The sequence below is a fragment of the Corythoichthys intestinalis genome, chromosome 21 (assembly GCF_030265065.1).
Source record: "Corythoichthys intestinalis isolate RoL2023-P3 chromosome 21, ASM3026506v1, whole genome shotgun sequence".
In the NCBI taxonomy this organism is placed as follows: Eukaryota; Metazoa; Chordata; class Actinopteri; order Syngnathiformes; family Syngnathidae; genus Corythoichthys; species Corythoichthys intestinalis.
Genome location: NC_080415.1, coordinates 16,868,203 through 16,886,645, shown reverse-complemented (window position 1 = coordinate 16,886,645; position 18,443 = coordinate 16,868,203). Strand labels below are relative to the sequence as shown.

At 40.1% G+C, this 18,443-nt stretch overlaps 1 protein-coding gene across 2 annotated transcripts; it reads right to left on the bottom strand.

The window, feature by feature from the left end:
- Positions 1 to 1,388: 1,388 nt before the first annotated feature.
- On the bottom strand, positions 1,389 to 18,141 carry msl1b (MSL complex subunit 1b). Of its 2 annotated transcripts, none has more exons than XM_057825986.1 (10): positions 18,044 to 18,141; positions 17,502 to 17,556; positions 14,534 to 15,140; positions 14,259 to 14,458; positions 9,372 to 9,691; positions 9,169 to 9,293; positions 9,031 to 9,098; positions 7,438 to 7,562; positions 7,288 to 7,360; positions 1,389 to 1,855 (listed from the first exon to the last, which is right to left on the bottom strand). In XM_057825986.1, the coding sequence occupies exons 3-10, from the start codon at positions 15,101 to 15,103 to the stop codon at positions 1,765 to 1,767; spliced, it is 1,572 nt and encodes a 523-aa protein (XP_057681969.1). In that variant the 5' UTR covers positions 15,104 to 15,140; positions 17,502 to 17,556; positions 18,044 to 18,141; the 3' UTR covers positions 1,389 to 1,764. The 2 variants fall into 2 exon arrangements, with proteins under 2 accessions (XP_057681969.1, XP_057681970.1); XM_057825987.1 differs by lacking the exon at positions 18,044 to 18,141 and adding an exon at positions 17,791 to 18,037.
- Positions 18,142 to 18,443: the final 302 nt, after the last annotated feature.

The window sequence follows — 18,443 nt, the reverse complement described above, 5'->3', positions numbered from 1 at the left end:
CCTATTAGTGGATTTGACATTTAATCTCTTCGAGTTGGCAGAAAAAAACGCAAGTTTTCTCAATGTTTAAATAGTCTACATATTTCTATGATTATTATGAATGCATTTACACAACAAAATAACGCTGGAAAAGTTAGTTATATTTCTTGTATGAGAGCAAAGCTCTGCATTCGTTTACATTCAGCGATTTCAACAATCAATTTGAAGCGTTTCCACACCCCACTCCGAATCGCGCGGCATACAGTGTTCTCACGCAGATATTCAGCATCACCGATGGAATGCATATATTGTCCCTGGCGAAAGAGCGCACGGACAGGCACACAATCTGCGCGGTTGTGAGGGCCTGACTTCGGCGGGTTACATTAGTGACGTCCGCCTCAATCAGTTGGCACAGGTAAAGAATTCCCACAGCTGAAAATCTATCTTTCATGGAGAACATTTTCCAGGTACGCCAGCGGATTCTGGCGGTCTCCAAAAACCCGTGCCCTCCAAAGAGAGCCCCTCACAATCCGCGCGCCAATGTCGTATGGGTCGTCCAGGTACGCTGTCATTTTCAGGAGGACACGTCCGTGGAGGAGTGCTGTTTAAATATAGCGTGGTTAATTAGAATTCTGGGGTTAAGCAAGATCAAACTCTGAGACGACCAGGTTTGGCGTGTTGCCATGGCAACACTTCTCGGTTCAAACATATCCACCCTTCGCAGTCGGAAATATACAAGTACATAAAAATGATAATTAAAAGTAACAAAGCAGAGAGAAGGTCTTTTATTCCAAAAAGAAAATGCAACTTTCAATTTGTCAACATACAATCATTCTGAATTTTGAATGTATGAACACGTTCAACATTAAATAATAAAAAAATAACAGCCATGTTTTATGTACATTTGTTTGTGACCGCTATGTACAGAGGAGAGAAAGTTTCCAGCCAACATCTACGCACTTTTACAGTATAGCGCTTGAAGCTGTTGCATCGTGAAAACTAAAATAACTGCGGAGGAAGAGCATGGCAGCATGTTAGAAATACAAGCTAAGAACTTTTGCTCCTAAAAACAAACCCCTGATATCAACTAACGGCTCAGAGGACGTCAATGTATACACATTCACTAGTTGTCAATATTCCCTCTTATCACCAAATAAGAGGAAAATCCTCCATCGAGGGTTTAAGCCATGCTACCATCGTTTCCAATGTCTTTTAACCCATGCAACTACTCACAAAAAAATAGGACTCTGTGAAATTTTACGATGAACCTTTTGATGTGCACTTCTTAGAACTGCCCGATATTTTGTTTCGCACAGACCTTTGCGAGTGCTATAAAAGCCAACAAATTAAACCGAAGGAACAGAAACAACAGGACCAGTCTTATTCTCCCCCCCCCCCCCCCCCCCCCCGACTTTTTGCAAAATAAAACCTATTTATCAAGGCCCCCCGACATGCTTTCACCGAGTGCAAAGACAGCACATTGATCCATTCGTGGATGGTTGCGCGACAAACACAGCACTACAGTTATGTTTGGACATTTCTTCACCAAAGCAGAGTCGGGAGGTTTCAAGTTGTCCGACGTGAGGAGTTTATTGATGGTGTCCGCTGAGTGCAGTTAAACAGTTATTTGAAGATGGGAACAGAGTTACCGTTTCACACCGCACGACAACGAGTGATATGTGTGTTCCGCGGCCGGCCGGGAAGACGCTTTTAGTTTCCTTCCACGCAGAAAGCAACAGACGCGCGCACGCGACCGGACCGCGTAGAGCCGAGCGGGAGTGACGTTCACTTGCGACACGTCCGGTGCGGAGTGTGTTTCTTGGGCACCTCGATGCGACAGCGGCTGCGCTCGTCCAGCCAGGGCAGCTCAAAATTCCTGAAGGGGTGAAAAAAATAATGTGGCATTAAAGTGCCCATGACAGCAAAAAGCATGTTTATTTTGTATTTCACGCGGTATTTTATAGAGCTGGGAATCTTTGGGCACCTAACGATTCGATTACGATTCAGAGGCTCCGATTTGATTATAAAACGATTATTGATGCACCCCACTCCTTTTTTATTTATTTATTTATTTTTTTAAATTTTGTTTGTATATTAGTTCCAAAATTGTTCAAAAATCCTCTCAGGCTAAACCAAACTACTATTTCAGTATCAAGTTAACATATCGCAGTAAACAAATATACAAAAATAACAGTAAATAAAAAACTCCAGTCCCCATTCTATATCAGCAGCTTTAAACTACTTTCAATTAATTTAATGTTGTGAATCAACCGTTAAAGTTGTTAAAATTGCTCCTGTTATTCCATAATTTCTCTTTTGTCTACTTTCAACATGTGAAAGTTTTAAAACTATTTTAAAGATAGATTCAAGTCAATATTTTACCGATTTAGGAGTATTTTAGATAAAAAGTTAATTAGGTTCGCTTGGAAGGTTCGCAACAGCAGCCTTGTAGGGAAGTGTACTGCTTTAAGATGGCGGCCGTTACTAACGCCCGCATCTAGTTTTTTGTAGCTGTGCTGGCAACGATACCGAAGCTATAAAGCATCTAGCCCTATATAAATGATATCTACCGTAACATAATGTGGCTTGTAGCAGCTTTTCGGCAGCAGTCAGGTAAGTTGTTGTTGCTTTTTTTTTTTATCTCGTGGCATGAGTTGAGCTTTGGCGTTACCCGACGGGCCGGGTAATGAGAAGCATGATGTTTAGCTACTCTCGCTCCGTCCCTAATTGCGTACCGAAGACCGCGCGGCGCGCTGAGTGTGTCGTACTTCTGCTTTACTTGGCATATTTCAATAATCGGAATTTGGATGTTTGTGAATCGTTCTCGAATCTTCCACGGCCGAATCGCGAATAATCTAAGAATCGGAAATTTTGCACACCTCTAGCATTTTATGCTCCTGAATAAAATGGACCGCTTGGATGTGTGTGGTAACGATCGATTTATTTATTCAATTTTTTGAATCCCGCCATTTAAATTTGTGACTTCCTAGATTGAGGAAGAATGCGAATGTGACGTCACCCGGGTCACCGTCTCACAATATAGCCATTGATTTATAGCATGCAGATGGACTGCGAATTCAGCTGATTTTGCGGATTAATTCTTTTATTTTTTGCATCACGCCAGCACAATGTGCTGCAGGAATTTGTTGCTGCACCAGGGAGTCTTTTGAGCCTTTTTGGGTTTTAGAAAGTTCACCGCGGAGAATGGCCAAATCGAGTCCGACGACTGTGGGACCATTGGACCGACGAGGAAGTGAGTAAACTACGTGGTTTGTACTATGTCAAATACTGGGATCATGGCACACGTTTTAAAAAGGAGGTGGCTTGCATTTTGTAGGTGACAATGCTCCTTGTCTGAGAAGGCCACTCGGCCGACGACTGGCAGCTTGTCACACACCATGTCACTTCCACCCCCTCGGTCCTCTCAGTGTGGCTGCCAATAGCCCACTATCCTCAGCTTGGGCTCGGGCACCCACTGTCTACTGGTCGCCAGGCCGCAGGCTAACGCTAGCGGCTAACGCTACAAATGACCATGATTGAGTCGGATAGTGGCTCTAACCCTGCCGAAACGGCTGAACTTAATGAGTGGATTGGGCACGAACTGCATCTCGCAGTTAGTATGTTGCGTTATTTTGTATGTGTGTGATTTTTCTAATGGCTTTTATGATGGTAAAGCATTCAGCATAAAGTACAATCCAACAGTGAAACCTATAATATGACCGTTTATTGGCCACAGCTATTTTTCTGTATGTGCTTGCTGTATTCCGTGGCATTATTGCCATCATAAATTCTGAAATGTTTCATTGGAATAAGAGCAATATATTTTTTAATGTTTGTGTGTGTGTGTGGGGGGGCTACATGTATGAAAAAAATGCTCACCCTGAAACCTTGAAGGAAAATGAGTAATTATGTCACAGAGCCATTAACAATAAGTTGTCTGTTTGAAGTGTACTGCTCAAGCTGTAAGTCATTTGTGTTACAATGACATGTTTGCCCAGTTGTCGTTTTGATTTTTATTAAGTATATTGTTCAAGTCATACAAGCCATTATAAATGTTCATACTTGAATTATTGTTAACAAGAATTTTTTATATAGTTAATGTTTAGCCTGCATGTACAATTGTTAAATATATTAAATTGAAAGCTGGTAAATAAATCAAAGAGAAATGGTTCATTTGTATTTCATGCGATGATTCAGATTTTCAAGTTATATAACAGTCCGCTTGGGCGAATTTATCGTCACTTAGAGTTATTGAGGTAAATCTGTTCAATTTACCGTGATACGTACTTAAGGCCATATCGCCCAGCCCTACTTCCTAGCGAACCTAAGCAACTTTTTGTCTAAAATACTGCTAAATTGGCAAAATCTTGACTTGACAGTTTTATAATGACATGTCCAAAGTAGAAGGGAACTAATGCAATAACGGGAGCAATTTTAACAACGTTTGATTCACAACATTAAAGGACATCCAAACATAGCCAAGGTTACTATCTAGTTATCGCAATATCCGCAATACCCCTGTGTCTAGTTAAGTTTAGGGTTAAGAATTGGGCTAGGGCCAATTGTCCCAAAAACCCTTTAAACTTCACATTGTGTGACCTATTTCTTTTTTTGAATGAGAAAAAAAAAACCCTGAAAAGTAACACCAGTTACTTTGTCAAGTGAGTACTTACTCTTACATTCAGGTAACTGAATTACTAACTCAATTACTTTTTGGGAGAAGTAATTTGTAACTGTAATTAATTACTTTTTTAAAGCAAAATTAACAACACTGGGCGAGAATAAGACTTGGAAAAGCTGCTCAGTTCGGGTTAGCATGTCGGCTAGCTGTCACGACTCCTGTTTTGTTTACGCTCTTTTCTCCGTCTCCGAAGCGGGGGCAGGGAAATGACAAAAGCCGGACTAACTCCGGTGGAATAAAATACCATTCGGGAGAGGAAGAAGTCAATTTTGACCATTATGCAGTAATTTTGCCCAGTCACACTGAATAAATGCATTTTTAATATTTCATATTCTATTTAGCACAGGACTCTTTATTTGTCATGACCATGCCATTTATTTAGCAAATGGGGGAAAAAATACTTCGATAAAAAGAATATCCTGTAAAAAAATATTGGAGAGATGGAAACAATCCTGACATTTTGCTGCTCTGTGTCACATTTTCCTCGTTCTGAATCTCCACCCTCAATAACCTAAATTCTAAATCAGATGTAATCGTGACCCAGCTGACATCATCATCCAGCTGGTGACGCTAGAGCGCTATAATGACAGGCGGGGCTAAACGGCAGATTAAAAGACAAATTTATCGTCATCTGCGCTTCAGTAAATTGTTGTGTATAGTCGAACCGTCTCAAAATATGATTCTAATTCACATACGAATGCTATTGAAGATTTTTTTATGCTGTCATAGGCACTTTAAGCTATTTTTTAATTCCCTTTTATTTTGACATTGATTTTATTCATACTTTTATTTTGACATTGATTGGAAGTTGTATGGTGGCCATTTTAGCCAACACTTTTCATATCGCTCACTGCAATACAAGTTTTGTGTTGTAGGCATCTTGGAAAGCATTAGTGCTGCAACGATTAATTACCTTGAGTAATTTGATAAGACTCAAACTTTGCTGCTTTGAGGATTCGTTTATTGTAATGGTTGGTTTTGAAAGTGTTTGGATTTAGTATTATTGATTTGGGTGGATTCACTGCCCTCCAGTGGCAACAGTGAATATGCCATAACTTTTCTAAAATGGCTGAATCTAGCTGCTCCCCTGTTGAGAACAACATAAGTTTTTGTTTTTTGTTTGTTTAGGCATTAATTATTTAATTTAGGAGCATATTTAGCAGCTTTTTGTGGGAATATATGAACGATTTGTTAATAGCATTGCAAAAAAAAAAAAAAAAAAAAAAAAAAAAAAAAAAAAAAAACCTAAGCCATAGAATTCATAATGATATCGATGGGACACATTCCACAGACACTGCTTCATGCCTTCAAGTAGGGGGCAGCCCAACACTCCGCTTCAGTCGGTCGCAGTTATTCTCAAACACATGCAGCAATCCAACGCCAGATTTATTTTGCAAAAGTAGGAAAGCTGTACCGCATACAAACAGGAAGGAATGTCTCGGGAGTGATTTGTTCGAGGATTCACGGAAATTATATTTTTCGGACCACACAGGCATTTTGAAACGTTGTGAAAAAAAATCAATGGGAGATATGAACCGCTACGGCATTGGCGTCATAATTCGCAATATTTTCGTGAAATAAATCCTAAGAATCGAGACTTTCACATTCATATCTATAAAGAATTCAGGGATTTATGCATTTATTCACAATAATTTTCAACGTAAAAAGCTCTTTGTGGTGATAAAGCGGCACCACAGTGGCTTAGAGACAAGCAGCAAATTCGACATATTTATGTAAAATAAATGCTAACTGCCAGTTTTTTGTTTTTGCTTTTAACCAAGAATCGTGACTTTTACGTCCATATCTATAAAGAACTCCGGGATTTAAGCATTTATTCACAATAATTTTCAACGTAAAAAGCACTTTGTGTTTCCACTCGGTCAGCTTTGAACGAGATAGGCCCCCTATTAATCGGCCCCGTCGATATGTTATGAAGTCTATGCGTTAGCATTTTAAAGCACTTAGGCTAGCGGACTCTAGCTAAGCGAGTTAGCCAATTGTTCTTTTGTTGTACTTCAATTCTCATTAAACCTTTTATACCGTTTGAGGCTAAAATCAGGTATTTTATTTTTAAATGTATTTATTGCTCTTGTGAAAGTGCAATCCCCCATCGTTTGGGAAAAAAACAGCAGGCAATTTTATTTTGTATTCGCATTTAGGGCACTTTTAAAAGTGCAACCCTAGCAAGCCTTTGTTTTACATCTTCTAAAATTTATTCTGCAACGCATTAAAATGTTCCTAATCCGATTACTCGATTATTCGAACTAATTGATAGATTAATCGATTACTTAAATAATCGATAGCTGTAACCCTTGAAAGCATGTTCTATAAGTACTTTATTATAAAAAAAAATAAAAAGCTTATAATGATACATTGATGTAGATCGATAATTCTGATTTTGGTAATTTATAAAGACTCAGCCAATCTTTAGAAAGCTTAGTCAATGATAGTAGCTGACTATTTTGTTAGAAAATATTGGTTAGCGACTGCTGAACTCATTGGCTACCATTGACGACCTAGACGTCCATCTACTGGAACTGGGAGGCCTCCCAGTTCCAGTAGATGGACGTCTCCTAGTGATATACTCATTTAAATTTATCCCGCATTTTTTCAAGTTCAAAACTTACTCTTGTGAGAGTTTGGGCAACGGGCGACCAAATGCGACCACTGGCAAGAAGGGCGTGATCATGATCGCTTCCACTAGAAGGTGAAAAAAAAATAATTCAGTTGATATTTACAAAAGTATCATAGGTTATTATAATGGAAAATGTTGTTACCGTCTTCAGTTTCTGGGTAGAACGACGACAGCTCAGGCTCAGACTCTGGTATGACTTTCTTCCTGTTCATGCGTTGCTGCAAGCGCTGAAACATGCGTTGCTCTCTGATCCGTTGGATGTCCCACCTGATTGTGGAAACAACAACCATGGGAGAAATACGAACCTTTAAAATAAGAGTTGTACCAACGTCTTGTAGTTTATAACGATATATTGCCAAAAATATAATTCCTTCTGTGAATTGTCATACATTATGAAAATACACTTCATCACTCTATGGCTCTGATATTTCTTAAATCGATGATGTGGAATGGCAACTAGTTTTTCCAACACCAGTGAACCAGGGGCGTGATAAATCACCACACAACACAAACATATGGTGCATTTCAATGAAAATTAAACATTTTGGAGGTAAAAACAGTTTTGACAAGCCCAGGTCAGGACCCCGCAAGACAACTGCTCGGCAAGACAACTGCTCAGGAGGACCGGCTGTTGGCTGAAAAATCCAAAGCCAGCCCCTTTTCCACTGCAGATGAGCTCCACGAGACCTGGTCACCTGAAGTCCCTGTGTCAACCAGAACAGTCTGTCGAATTCTGTCTAGAAATGGCCTCCATGGTTGAATCAGTGCCCAGAAACCAACATTAAACAAAAGACAATTAAAAAACCACGTGGCATTTGCAAAGGCCCACAGCCTGTCAAAAGGATGGATGCTGGAAAAGTGGCAAAAGGTGAATTTTTCAGATAAATCTTCCATTGAATTTCACCAGTCGTCGCAAATATTGCAGAAGACCTACTGGAGCCTGCATGGATCCGAGATTCACTCAGAAAACAGAAGTTTGGTGGTGGCAAGATCATGGGCTGGGGTTACACCCAGTATGGGGGTGTGCGAGAGATCTGCAGGGTGGAAGGCAACATAAATAGTCTGAAATATCAACAAATCTTAGCTGCCTCTTACATTCCTAACCATAAAAAGGGACAAATTCTGCAGCACGATGGTGCTCCATCACAAAATTCAATCTCTCCCTCAAAGGTCCTCAAGGCAAAGAAGATCAATCTCCTCCAGGACTGGCCGGCCAAGTCACCAGAAAGAACATCATTGAGCATGTCTGGGGTAGGGTGAAAGAGGAAGCATGGAAGACGAAACCCAAGAATGTTGATGAACTCTGGGAGGCATGCAAGACTGCTTTCTTTGATGTTCCTGATGACTTCATCAATAAATTGTATGAATCCATGCCGAACCGCATGGACGCAGTCCTTCAAGCCCATGGAAGTTACACAAAATATTAAATTTGGATCTCACAGCACCACTACTTAATTCGCTTATGTTATGTAACATTTTTGTATTTGAAGTATATTTTTTGTTCAATTTTCACACTACTTTCTGTAGGCGACAAAACTTTTGTCTTGCCAAAGTTTGACCTTTATGTCTTCATTAAATGATAAATCTTTTTTCAGTGAAACAAATATATTTTTGACATATGAACAAATAGTTTTCTTGCAAGATTTGGTGAACACCACCAACACCAATAGGCAAATGATCGCTTCCATCCCACCCAGTCAAAATTGATTGGACTAATACAAAAATAAATTGTCACCTCTTCCTCCTCTTCTCATCCAGTTCCAACTTTGCGTGTCGCTTGAGGAAGACGCTGTCATCCAACGGCTGGATGGATGAGACGCACATCGAGTTTAGTCATTTTTTAGACTCGCGTTCAAACTTTCCGCCCTCTTACCTCTTGTGCGTCAAAATTTAAATCTTCAGTCAACGGCTCAATGGCATTTTCCCGCCACGACGGAACGGAGAGGCGGCACGAAGATGGGAAAGGGAAGTTGATCATGGAGTGCGTGTTGGCTGCATCTGAAGGACGTAACGGCAAAAGGTTAAGACTTCCAAAACGCAAATCGGATTCTCATCGTCAACTACATGTCCACTCACTGGCCGCTTCCTCCTCTTCATCGTCGTCCTCGTTCTTCTTTTTGGGAGAAGACTCGCGCAGCGGCGACACGGGCGGTTGGTTCCAGCAGCACAGGTACATCTCCGTGGTTGACAGGAAGGGGAGGTCATCCATCTGGCAGCTCAGTTCCGTCGCTTCCTCTTTGAAGGGCGGCCTGGTGGGGGCGCTCTTCTCCGGCGCTTCCTTGCTGCGCAGTTCTCGTTGAGACGGGGACGCCGGCCGACTTTCTGGCTTGTGAGGACTCAACTTTGAGGTTTTGCCACGTGACTTCTGAAGTTTGGATTCTCCGAAGCAGGACTTCCTGTGGCGTGGTTAAAAAAATTGGAGAAATTGATAAACTCATTTGCTCCCCAAAACGTATAAATAAGTTCTATTTTTAATTGTTTCAGTGTCCCAAAAACGTATTTATACGTCTTCCGTCCCCCCCCCCCAAGAGACAACTCTAGGTTCTGATGCAACTTTGCTCCAAAGCACAACGCTCAAAATCCATTTTGAAGCAATAAAAGTGGCCACTGGAAGGCAATAGCACATTTGGTAAGAACTCATATCGGACCACGAAAGGAAATGAATGAAGACAAATAGTCAAGAAACAAAAGTTGGAAAAAGTAAGAAGCGTGAGAAAAATGTGGAGAACGATGTAAAAACACAAGGGACATGTCCCACACAAGTTCCCTAGGTGAATTCTGTTATGAGGTAGTGGTCACTACTAGGCATGTGCTGGTATGAGATTTTGACAGTACGATAACCATGAGCAAAAATACCGTGGTTTCACGGTATCACGGTATTGCAATTATAGCTCCAAAATTTTGAGATGTATGGGTTTTAAAAAAAAAATAGAAAAAAAATTTTTTTTTTCCATTGAACAGGATTTTTTTTCAAAACATATTTGCAAATTGGAACATGAATATAATGTGAAAATAGATAAACAAAAAATAACAAATATTTTATATAAAATTAAAATAAATAGAACCTAGACTATAGACCCTACCCACCGACGTCACAAAATCACGTGCTCGCTGTATGGTTCCGCCCACTTGTCCGTCATTTTGTGTCTGTATTATCAATGGTCTCAATTGATCGAGCAATTTATAATGCATTTCATGGAAGACCCGGTGCTTTCGGATGCCGTAAACTCACTTGATGCGTTGCATAAAAGGCGTTATGTGGAAAAGCTTCAGTTTATCCATTCGCCAGATCCATATTTGATGCCTAAATCGATGTTTTTCGACCCGCTGTCTCCGCCGTATTTGCCTGACATCTGCTAGCTACCCTGAACTGTACAACTATCTTGTCCACACAAAATCAGCCTATTCTCACGAAAGTTTGAAAAACTTTAAGAGCTTGGAGGCTTATAAATACTTCGTTGCTGGTTGGGTGAAACAGGTCCTCGTCCACGAAAATTCGGCAGGAATCTATCTTGTGCTTGGAAAGGTGAGTTACGAAATTTTCAATTCAAAATCTTTTGTTATTGCTAACATTCACTGTCAAGTCTAATGTATTTCATGTCGTTTGTCAATGGAGTTAGGGCTTTTAATGTTTATATGGTTTAGCGATAGCACTCTCACTACATACATACGTGTATGTTGTCGGCGATTAGCCTAGCAATGATCTTAATTGTGGTTGTCAGCCCAAAACCCTCTAAATATATATTAAATGCATCTTACCAGATATAAAATGACTACTACATAATCTGTGGTAATCGTTTGGAGCCCAGTTTTCTCGTCGAATTGCAGCAGCCCATCTCGCTCTCTTCTCTCCGGGTCTCTCGGAATCCGGTAGAACTTCAAGTCTCTCCGTCTTCTCCGTTTATCTTCTCTGTTATTGCAACCGACCGCCACACACGCCTTCACCATTTTGATTATTAATGTTAACGAGCAGAAAAACACGTCGTAAATAGGAGGAATGTACGTAGCCGTAACAGGGAAACATGATGTGTTGACGGACAATTGGGCGGCACCAGTCAGGAGGAAGGAGTTGTGACGTCACGTGGGTAGGGTCTATACCCACAGCCACAGCTCAAGTTGCTCAATATTAGAGTAAGAACAAGATAATTGCTATAAAAAAGTAAAAACACTTCTAAATAAAAATATATACTGTATGACTTTTTTTGAGGGGGGGGAAGCTCAAATGAAGTTTCGCCATTTTCAGCCACTGTGTCAACTCTGGTGTACATGATGCCATGCCTTTGTGTTAAAAAGAACAAAGAATTCATACGTTAATTAAAGTTAAGTTAGTTAAAAATGTATAAGTTTTATAAATTAGTTAAAATGTAAATATTGTTGAGGAAAGGTTTCATCTAAAAAAAAAAAAAAAGAAAAAAAAAAAAAAAAAAAAAAAAAAGTGAGGCGTGAGACCTTTCTCAATTAGCGATCTTTGACGCGATCCTTTTCTTTTTCCCTTCATTCAAGCTTGTTTCTCACTCAGCGGCTGTGAGACATAAAACCTCGACGAAGCTGCTCTCCCAGCTTAGCCTAGCCTAACATTCGTCTTTGTAAGTTTTAGTTAGTTTGTATATTGAATTTGAAAGGAAAATGTGTGTTTTGTTTTTCGCGAACTTTTTAATGGTGCTACTGCTATCCTGTTGAACCTAATCACACGTGGAAAAATCGAATTGTACAACGTTTTAAATGTATTCATTTGTATATTTCACCACGATTTGAGAGCTCAATAAATTGAAGAAAAGTACGCCTTGTGTTTGGAGGGTGTGTTTTTGGGTTTGCTGGCTGTTTAGCAGAATAGCGTCACTGACACTCACGGCAACAAACAGGGGAAGGGTGAGCGCTGCCGCACCAAGCCACTTCGGCTGCATTTTAGCACATGAAAAATAGCCAATACCGTACTAAAGTATGACGGAAAATTTTAGTGGTTTTGAAACCGCGACGTTTTCACACCACGGTAAACCGTGAAACCGGTAACCGGCACATGTCTAGTCACTACAAAAGAAACACTTTTTATATCTTGATGATCTATCAGGCGGTGATGAGGGAAAAAGTCACCCGTCTGCAGATACAGCCGCGGCCACAACAGCGTCATCTCTCAGTTCAAATTGTAAATTGTTACTTTGCTATCAAAAGCTCCATTTGTCTTGTTTTTTTTATGTTATTTTGTAGAAGGAAAACATTATTCAGATGTTTGGGATGTCACGAAAGCAAAAAATAGCTGTGTTAAAGTCAAAGTAATGTTTGAAGTGTATGCTTTTACAAAAAGCTCAATTTCTGTTGTCATCAGAAATTGGAAAATTGCTCAAACTAAGCCATTTTCTAATGCTGATTTCTAAAGAATGGAAAAAGATATTAACTTTTTTTTCTCTGCCGAAAGAAGAGAGTAATATTTCTTTTGGTGGGTTCCATGGTTATATAGCAATAGAACAGAATTATCTGCGGGCCTTGCAAAATCAGTCAAAATCCAGTAAAATGGCCAGGAGCCAAGGGGGTTGCTCCGGTGAAAATGGCTGGGAGTGAATGAGTTAAACAGTGTTTAAATTCAGCTCAAAGTAGTCTAGAGTCAAATGCAATTTTAACAGAAAAAGCAAAGCATGATTTTAACTAGGGATGCCCCCGATCGGATCACATGATCCAAGTCTGTATCGATGAGGTCATTTTCTAAGGATTGGAATAGAGTACTAATTCATTGGCTGCCATTGACCGTACTATACGTTCAATGGATTATGTTGTGTAGAGCAGAGTCAAATTGGATTGGACGTGTATTGGCGTCAATGGCAGTGAAACATGATCACTCAACGCAGACCTTCTACTGCTGCAACGATTAACTCGATTACTTCGATTAGAAAAAAAGCTTAAAATCAAATTTTGCGGTTTCAAGGATTCGTTTAATTAGAGTTGTGTTGTAAAGGATTGTTTTGAAAGTGTTTACATTTAGTTTTACTTCTTTAAGTAGATACACTGCCCTCTAGTGGCAACAGTGAATATGACATAACTCATTTAGCTGCTCTCTTTAACCAGTGTAGGGTTTTATTTGCAATATTGTTTTTCTGTGCATTCATAAGTTAGCTTATAGGTATATTTAGCACATTTTTGTGGATATATGTGTTTGAATGATTTTTAAGAGCATTGTACAATAAAAAAGTTAGCATTTTATAAAATTTAAGCTTTAAGCAAGTTAGCCAATTGTTCTCTTGAATTATTATTATTATTTTTTTTTAAATACCGTTTGAGGCCAAGCTAAGGCATTTTTATTTATTTCTAAATGCATTTATTGCTTTTGTGAAATGAAAGTGCAATTCTGCATAGTTTGAAGAAACACTCGGGAATTTATTTTGTATTTGCACTGAATGCTCTTTTGGAAGTGCAATCTTAGCAACCCTTTGTTTTACATCTCCTAAAATTTATTCAGCAACGCATTAAATGTTCCAAAACAGATTAGTCGAACTATCTAATTGATAGATTCATCGATTACTTAATCGATAAAACTGCAACCAAACAACCTTCCAGGTTAAAATTTATTGATGTCTGTTAATAGTTGTGAATGAGGAAAGGGCTTCAATAATCCAGAGGTATCATGATATTGCAAAAATAATATATTAACTCTACTGAAACAAACATTGACCTTTTTTTTTTTTTAAACTTTCAGTTTACGTAAACATAAATATTAATGTAATTTGATTGCAAGTAACGTTACTTTGTGTTACACAACTTATTTCCCGAAAAGGGAATTTTGTTGATTTTTTGCTTTCCTGTACAAATAACCCTTTTATGTGGCCATAATGTGTGGATGGCTTCGTTCAATTTGGGGAAGGGGAGCATTTGGATGTGTTTTTTTTCCTCAATGTTACATTGGATCTTCATAACCAGGTGACTCAAGACTGACATGCCAAAAATATATGTGATCGAGACATCCCAATCTTTTACCTCTTTTGCCCTTTGCTCCCTCGATTTAAGGGCATCATGGCGACTGGGTTGGGCTGCGGGCTCTCCTCCACTTCCAGGTCCCACATGTCGTCCTTGTCTGGGGTCCACGGCTCCAGGGGCTGGAAGAGGCGTTTGTCACGCGGTGGGTCCTTTTTGGTAAGCTGCAGGCGCCGCTCCATGCGCTCGATACGTGCCAGAAGCTTCACAATCAGAGTAAAAAAACTACTTACAACCTGAGAGGGACGCTTGTAAAAAGCAAAATTTGTTGTCCATACCGTCTCCTTGTCTGCTTTGAGGTCATCGATCTCCTTGTCCTTTGACTGGAGCTGCTGCTGTTGCTGCTCAATCAGGTCCAGCTGCAACAGCAGGATCTGCCGTAGACAGTTTGCCTGCGTGTGCGGGTTGGCGGGGCTCTTGCGGAGATTCTTCCACTTGCCCTCGGACGACACTTCGATGGATGCGGCGCCGAGGACGCCGTCGGCATCCTTGGGGGTATTGTTGTTCGGCGCCATTTGAGGGTTTTCCATGCTGTCCACGGAGAAGGATTTGCCTTTCACCGGTGTTCCCTCACCCCCCATTGGTCCGACAGGGGGCAGAACCCCCACGGCGGCGGCGGCCCGGTCTGCTTCGACGACTTCCGAGACGTCGCCGCTCATGTAAGTCTGCTCCGAGCGCTCGGACCTGCTCGGGATCTTTTCGGCCCAGCGGAACTTGTCTGGAGCATCCGAGGGCGAGTCACGGGACTCCCTCCTGAGGCTCAAGGGAAGCAAAGTGAATGTCCCGCCTATGGCGTCAGCGTTGGGCTTTGATCCCAAATGCGGACCCGGGGAGGCTCTCATGCTCATGGCAACTGATCATGATGTGACCGTGGCTGGCTGCCCCCTAAAGATTAAACAAACAAATGTTTATTCTTCTTAAAAATTGCTGTCATTTTTGCCTAATTTCATGACCCAGCGGGCTCTAACGTCGCAATAAAAAAAAAAAAAAAAAAACACACGATCTGACCCACATCTACCCTGCATAAGACACTCATTTACATACTATGTGTTTAAAAATGGATAAAGGAAAAAAATAACATTCAACTTAGGGAGTGTTATTGGAGGCAAGGGTTTCCCCTATACAGAAATTATTGTGGTGCCCCGCCACACAAAAATAAAAGCCGCCACGCATTACAAATGATTTTTTTTTTTTTTTTTTTTTTTAAGATTTAAAGATATTCTAATTTTTAATTTGTATAATTCAAAATGACATCTAAAAGTATATATACATCTTATTATTTACGCACTATTTGCCATAGGTAGTCTGAAACCAAGCACGTCAAATACAAATTGTTCCTTTACACACCTTATTTTGAAAATCGCATCGTTCTCCGGTTGTCGACGTGCGCCTGTGTTCGTCGGTGCGGAGTTAAGGAAAAAATCCTCAGAAAGGTATTTCAATTTAATTCATGTAATTCTGGTTTAAGCCTTTGACCTGAATTGTCGTGTCCTAGCCTAGCATTTGTTCGTTACTGACGTCACTCGTAATTTCAGATGAGTATTTGGAAAGAGAAAAGTTCCTGAAGAGGAGGGTCAGTTTACAGGTTAAAAAAAAAAAGACATTGTTGTGATGTTGTTGACCGTCCCGTTCTGAAATATCTAATTAGGGTGCTAATTAAATATTTTGGAGCATGAGGCTCACACTCCCAGGTTCCGATGGTATTTAGCTCTCACGTTCCGAGGAGTATAAATAGTATGGGTAGTATGGGTATGGCAAGCGTTGTATTTTAATGTTGAGATAACGTTTTCAAAAACTGAATGAGGAAAGATCACAGCTGGAGATGAGAGATCAGGAAGGCCCACTAAATCCAGAGGAGGAGAACTAAGCAAACAGTCCTGGCTGTACCACACAAATCAAGGTGAGTATTAAGAATTGTGCAATTATTATTTTTCTCAATGATAATTGTATTGTTTTAACTTAGGTTAGTGTTGAAAAAGGTTCATTGCTTGGAAATTGGCATAAAATTACAAAAAAAATTACAAAACAGATGGCGAAATACGTAAGTATTTTTCATCTCATTGAAACAAATCATTATTATTTTAATATGAGTTTGCACTAGGGAGTAACTTTGAAAAAAAGTAACTCCCACAAAGACACTAGGTCAAATCAATTTAAATTAGAACTAATGTAATCTGTGAAAACATGGGATTGAAACAGTGTAGACTTAATGGCTAATCAATTGAATGTGTTTCAGAATATGGACCAGGTTAGCATGATGGCATCCCTGACTGATGAATGGGGAGGGCTGTACCCTTGCTTGAGCCAACAGTCGGCCATTGCGTTGACAGTGCCCATCTCAACAGTGAACTGTGAGTGAGATTTCTCTGCAATGAACAGAGTAATACATTTAGTCTACTGTACAATGTCAATTTGAGATGCTTGTATGTGTTCATTTCCTAGATCGCTTTTTTAAATGTATTTCTGTGCAGGTGAAGACAGACCTGAGGAACCGGCTGCAGGGGGACTGGAAGCATGCCTCACATTGACTATAAATGTGACCATCAATTGCTGATTTCCTTCATGAAACAGCCCTTAATTTTTTTTAAATCCAGGAAAATCAAGTGCAGAAAGGATGCAAACTTTGCAAATAGGTCTCTGTTATGGTTCTTCTTGGGAAAATGTTATTTGTCATGAAATGAAACAATTTCCCCGCGGAACGGTGTCCGACTATGATGCAGCCCACCACCACCACAGCTTCAATAAATCCTAGGGGAAACCCTGGAGGCCATAACCAGAAGTATTGCATCTAACATAAAAATATTGTCTCAACCTTACCGTGTCGAGTTCCTCCGTTCTCTGTGCTTGCAAGGCTTTCAAATGTCATTAATTATGCTTTTAAGTTTAACAAAGACTTTAAATTATCCATGAGAATGTCCTGTCTTTCAGGATATGCTTTAAAAAAAAGTCTGAACTAGATTGAAGTGAGCCAAGAAGCATCATTTAGCTTTATCTAATTGGAAAATAACTGCTTTGCCACCATTTTTGCATCACTGATAGTTAGTTACAAACGTTTTAGGGTGGGAGAGTTGTATTTTCACACCAATTGAATGGAGAATCACCATCAACATTTCTATTTTTTTATGGGGGGGGGGGGGGGGGGCAGATATTCCCGTAAAATAAGTTTTTTAAAAGAGAAAATTAAAGTGTTAAAATCTGTAAAACACATGTCAATTCTAAGTGTCTAAAAGTGTGGGTCATACGCACCTGTGCGACTGGTCAGAATTGTACCACCCCGTTTCAATTGGAGCCAAGACAAATCCTGCAAACACAAAACACGTGAAGTCACGGAATCGTTTGTGACAGACACAATGTCGTGTCTTGTGTGAACAAATACGCTCGCCTTCATATTGTTACTTCACGTCAAGCCTGTGCAATTCTTTACTTTTCATACGAGTCACACGCCGGGGTTTGAAATTCCAAGCCAAGCGACACAAGCGTACACACGACACACAAACACGCAGAAACTACAGTACTTCAGAGACTACCTACTCACTTTAGCGACGATTAACCCCAAGTACGAGGAGACGTTCAAGGACCCGGGAGTGGCAGTAAAGCAACCTCCATTTTAGCTCGCCGTGAAAAAAAAAACAATAACAGCTACCTAGCTCCTGTGGCTAGCCTGTTAGCTTAGCCGCGAACACAAAAACGCGCGCCTAAAGCGATTTCGCCGCACCGAGCACGTTTTAACGTCAAAAATTACCGCTGACATTTCTTTAAAACCCCACTACGTGTGATTTTGAGCTTACGCGGGCTATATTTGAAGTCCAACAACGCTCGTCATGTTCCCTCCTCAAGTCGTTTTAAAGTGTTCAATTGTGCGCATGCGCGATGAGTAAGATGGCCATGTCTTGCTTTGAGGTTTCCGTGAGGACATATCGCAGAAAAGCTTTGTTTATCTAGAATAAGGTTGAAAATTGACTTACATTTAATATGCATTACTCGGGTACTTTATACAGGACGGTTCGACTGTGAACACATTTGAAGTGCCACTATTTATATTTTAGTTCCACTTTCCTTTTCAAAACCCCACATATTTCATCATTAAAGGAATAAAAAAAAAATTGACAAACGCGTGTAATTTGTTTTTCCCTCAATAATTCACATTTTCATTTGAACTTACCTACAATGACTCATGAAAATGGAGTT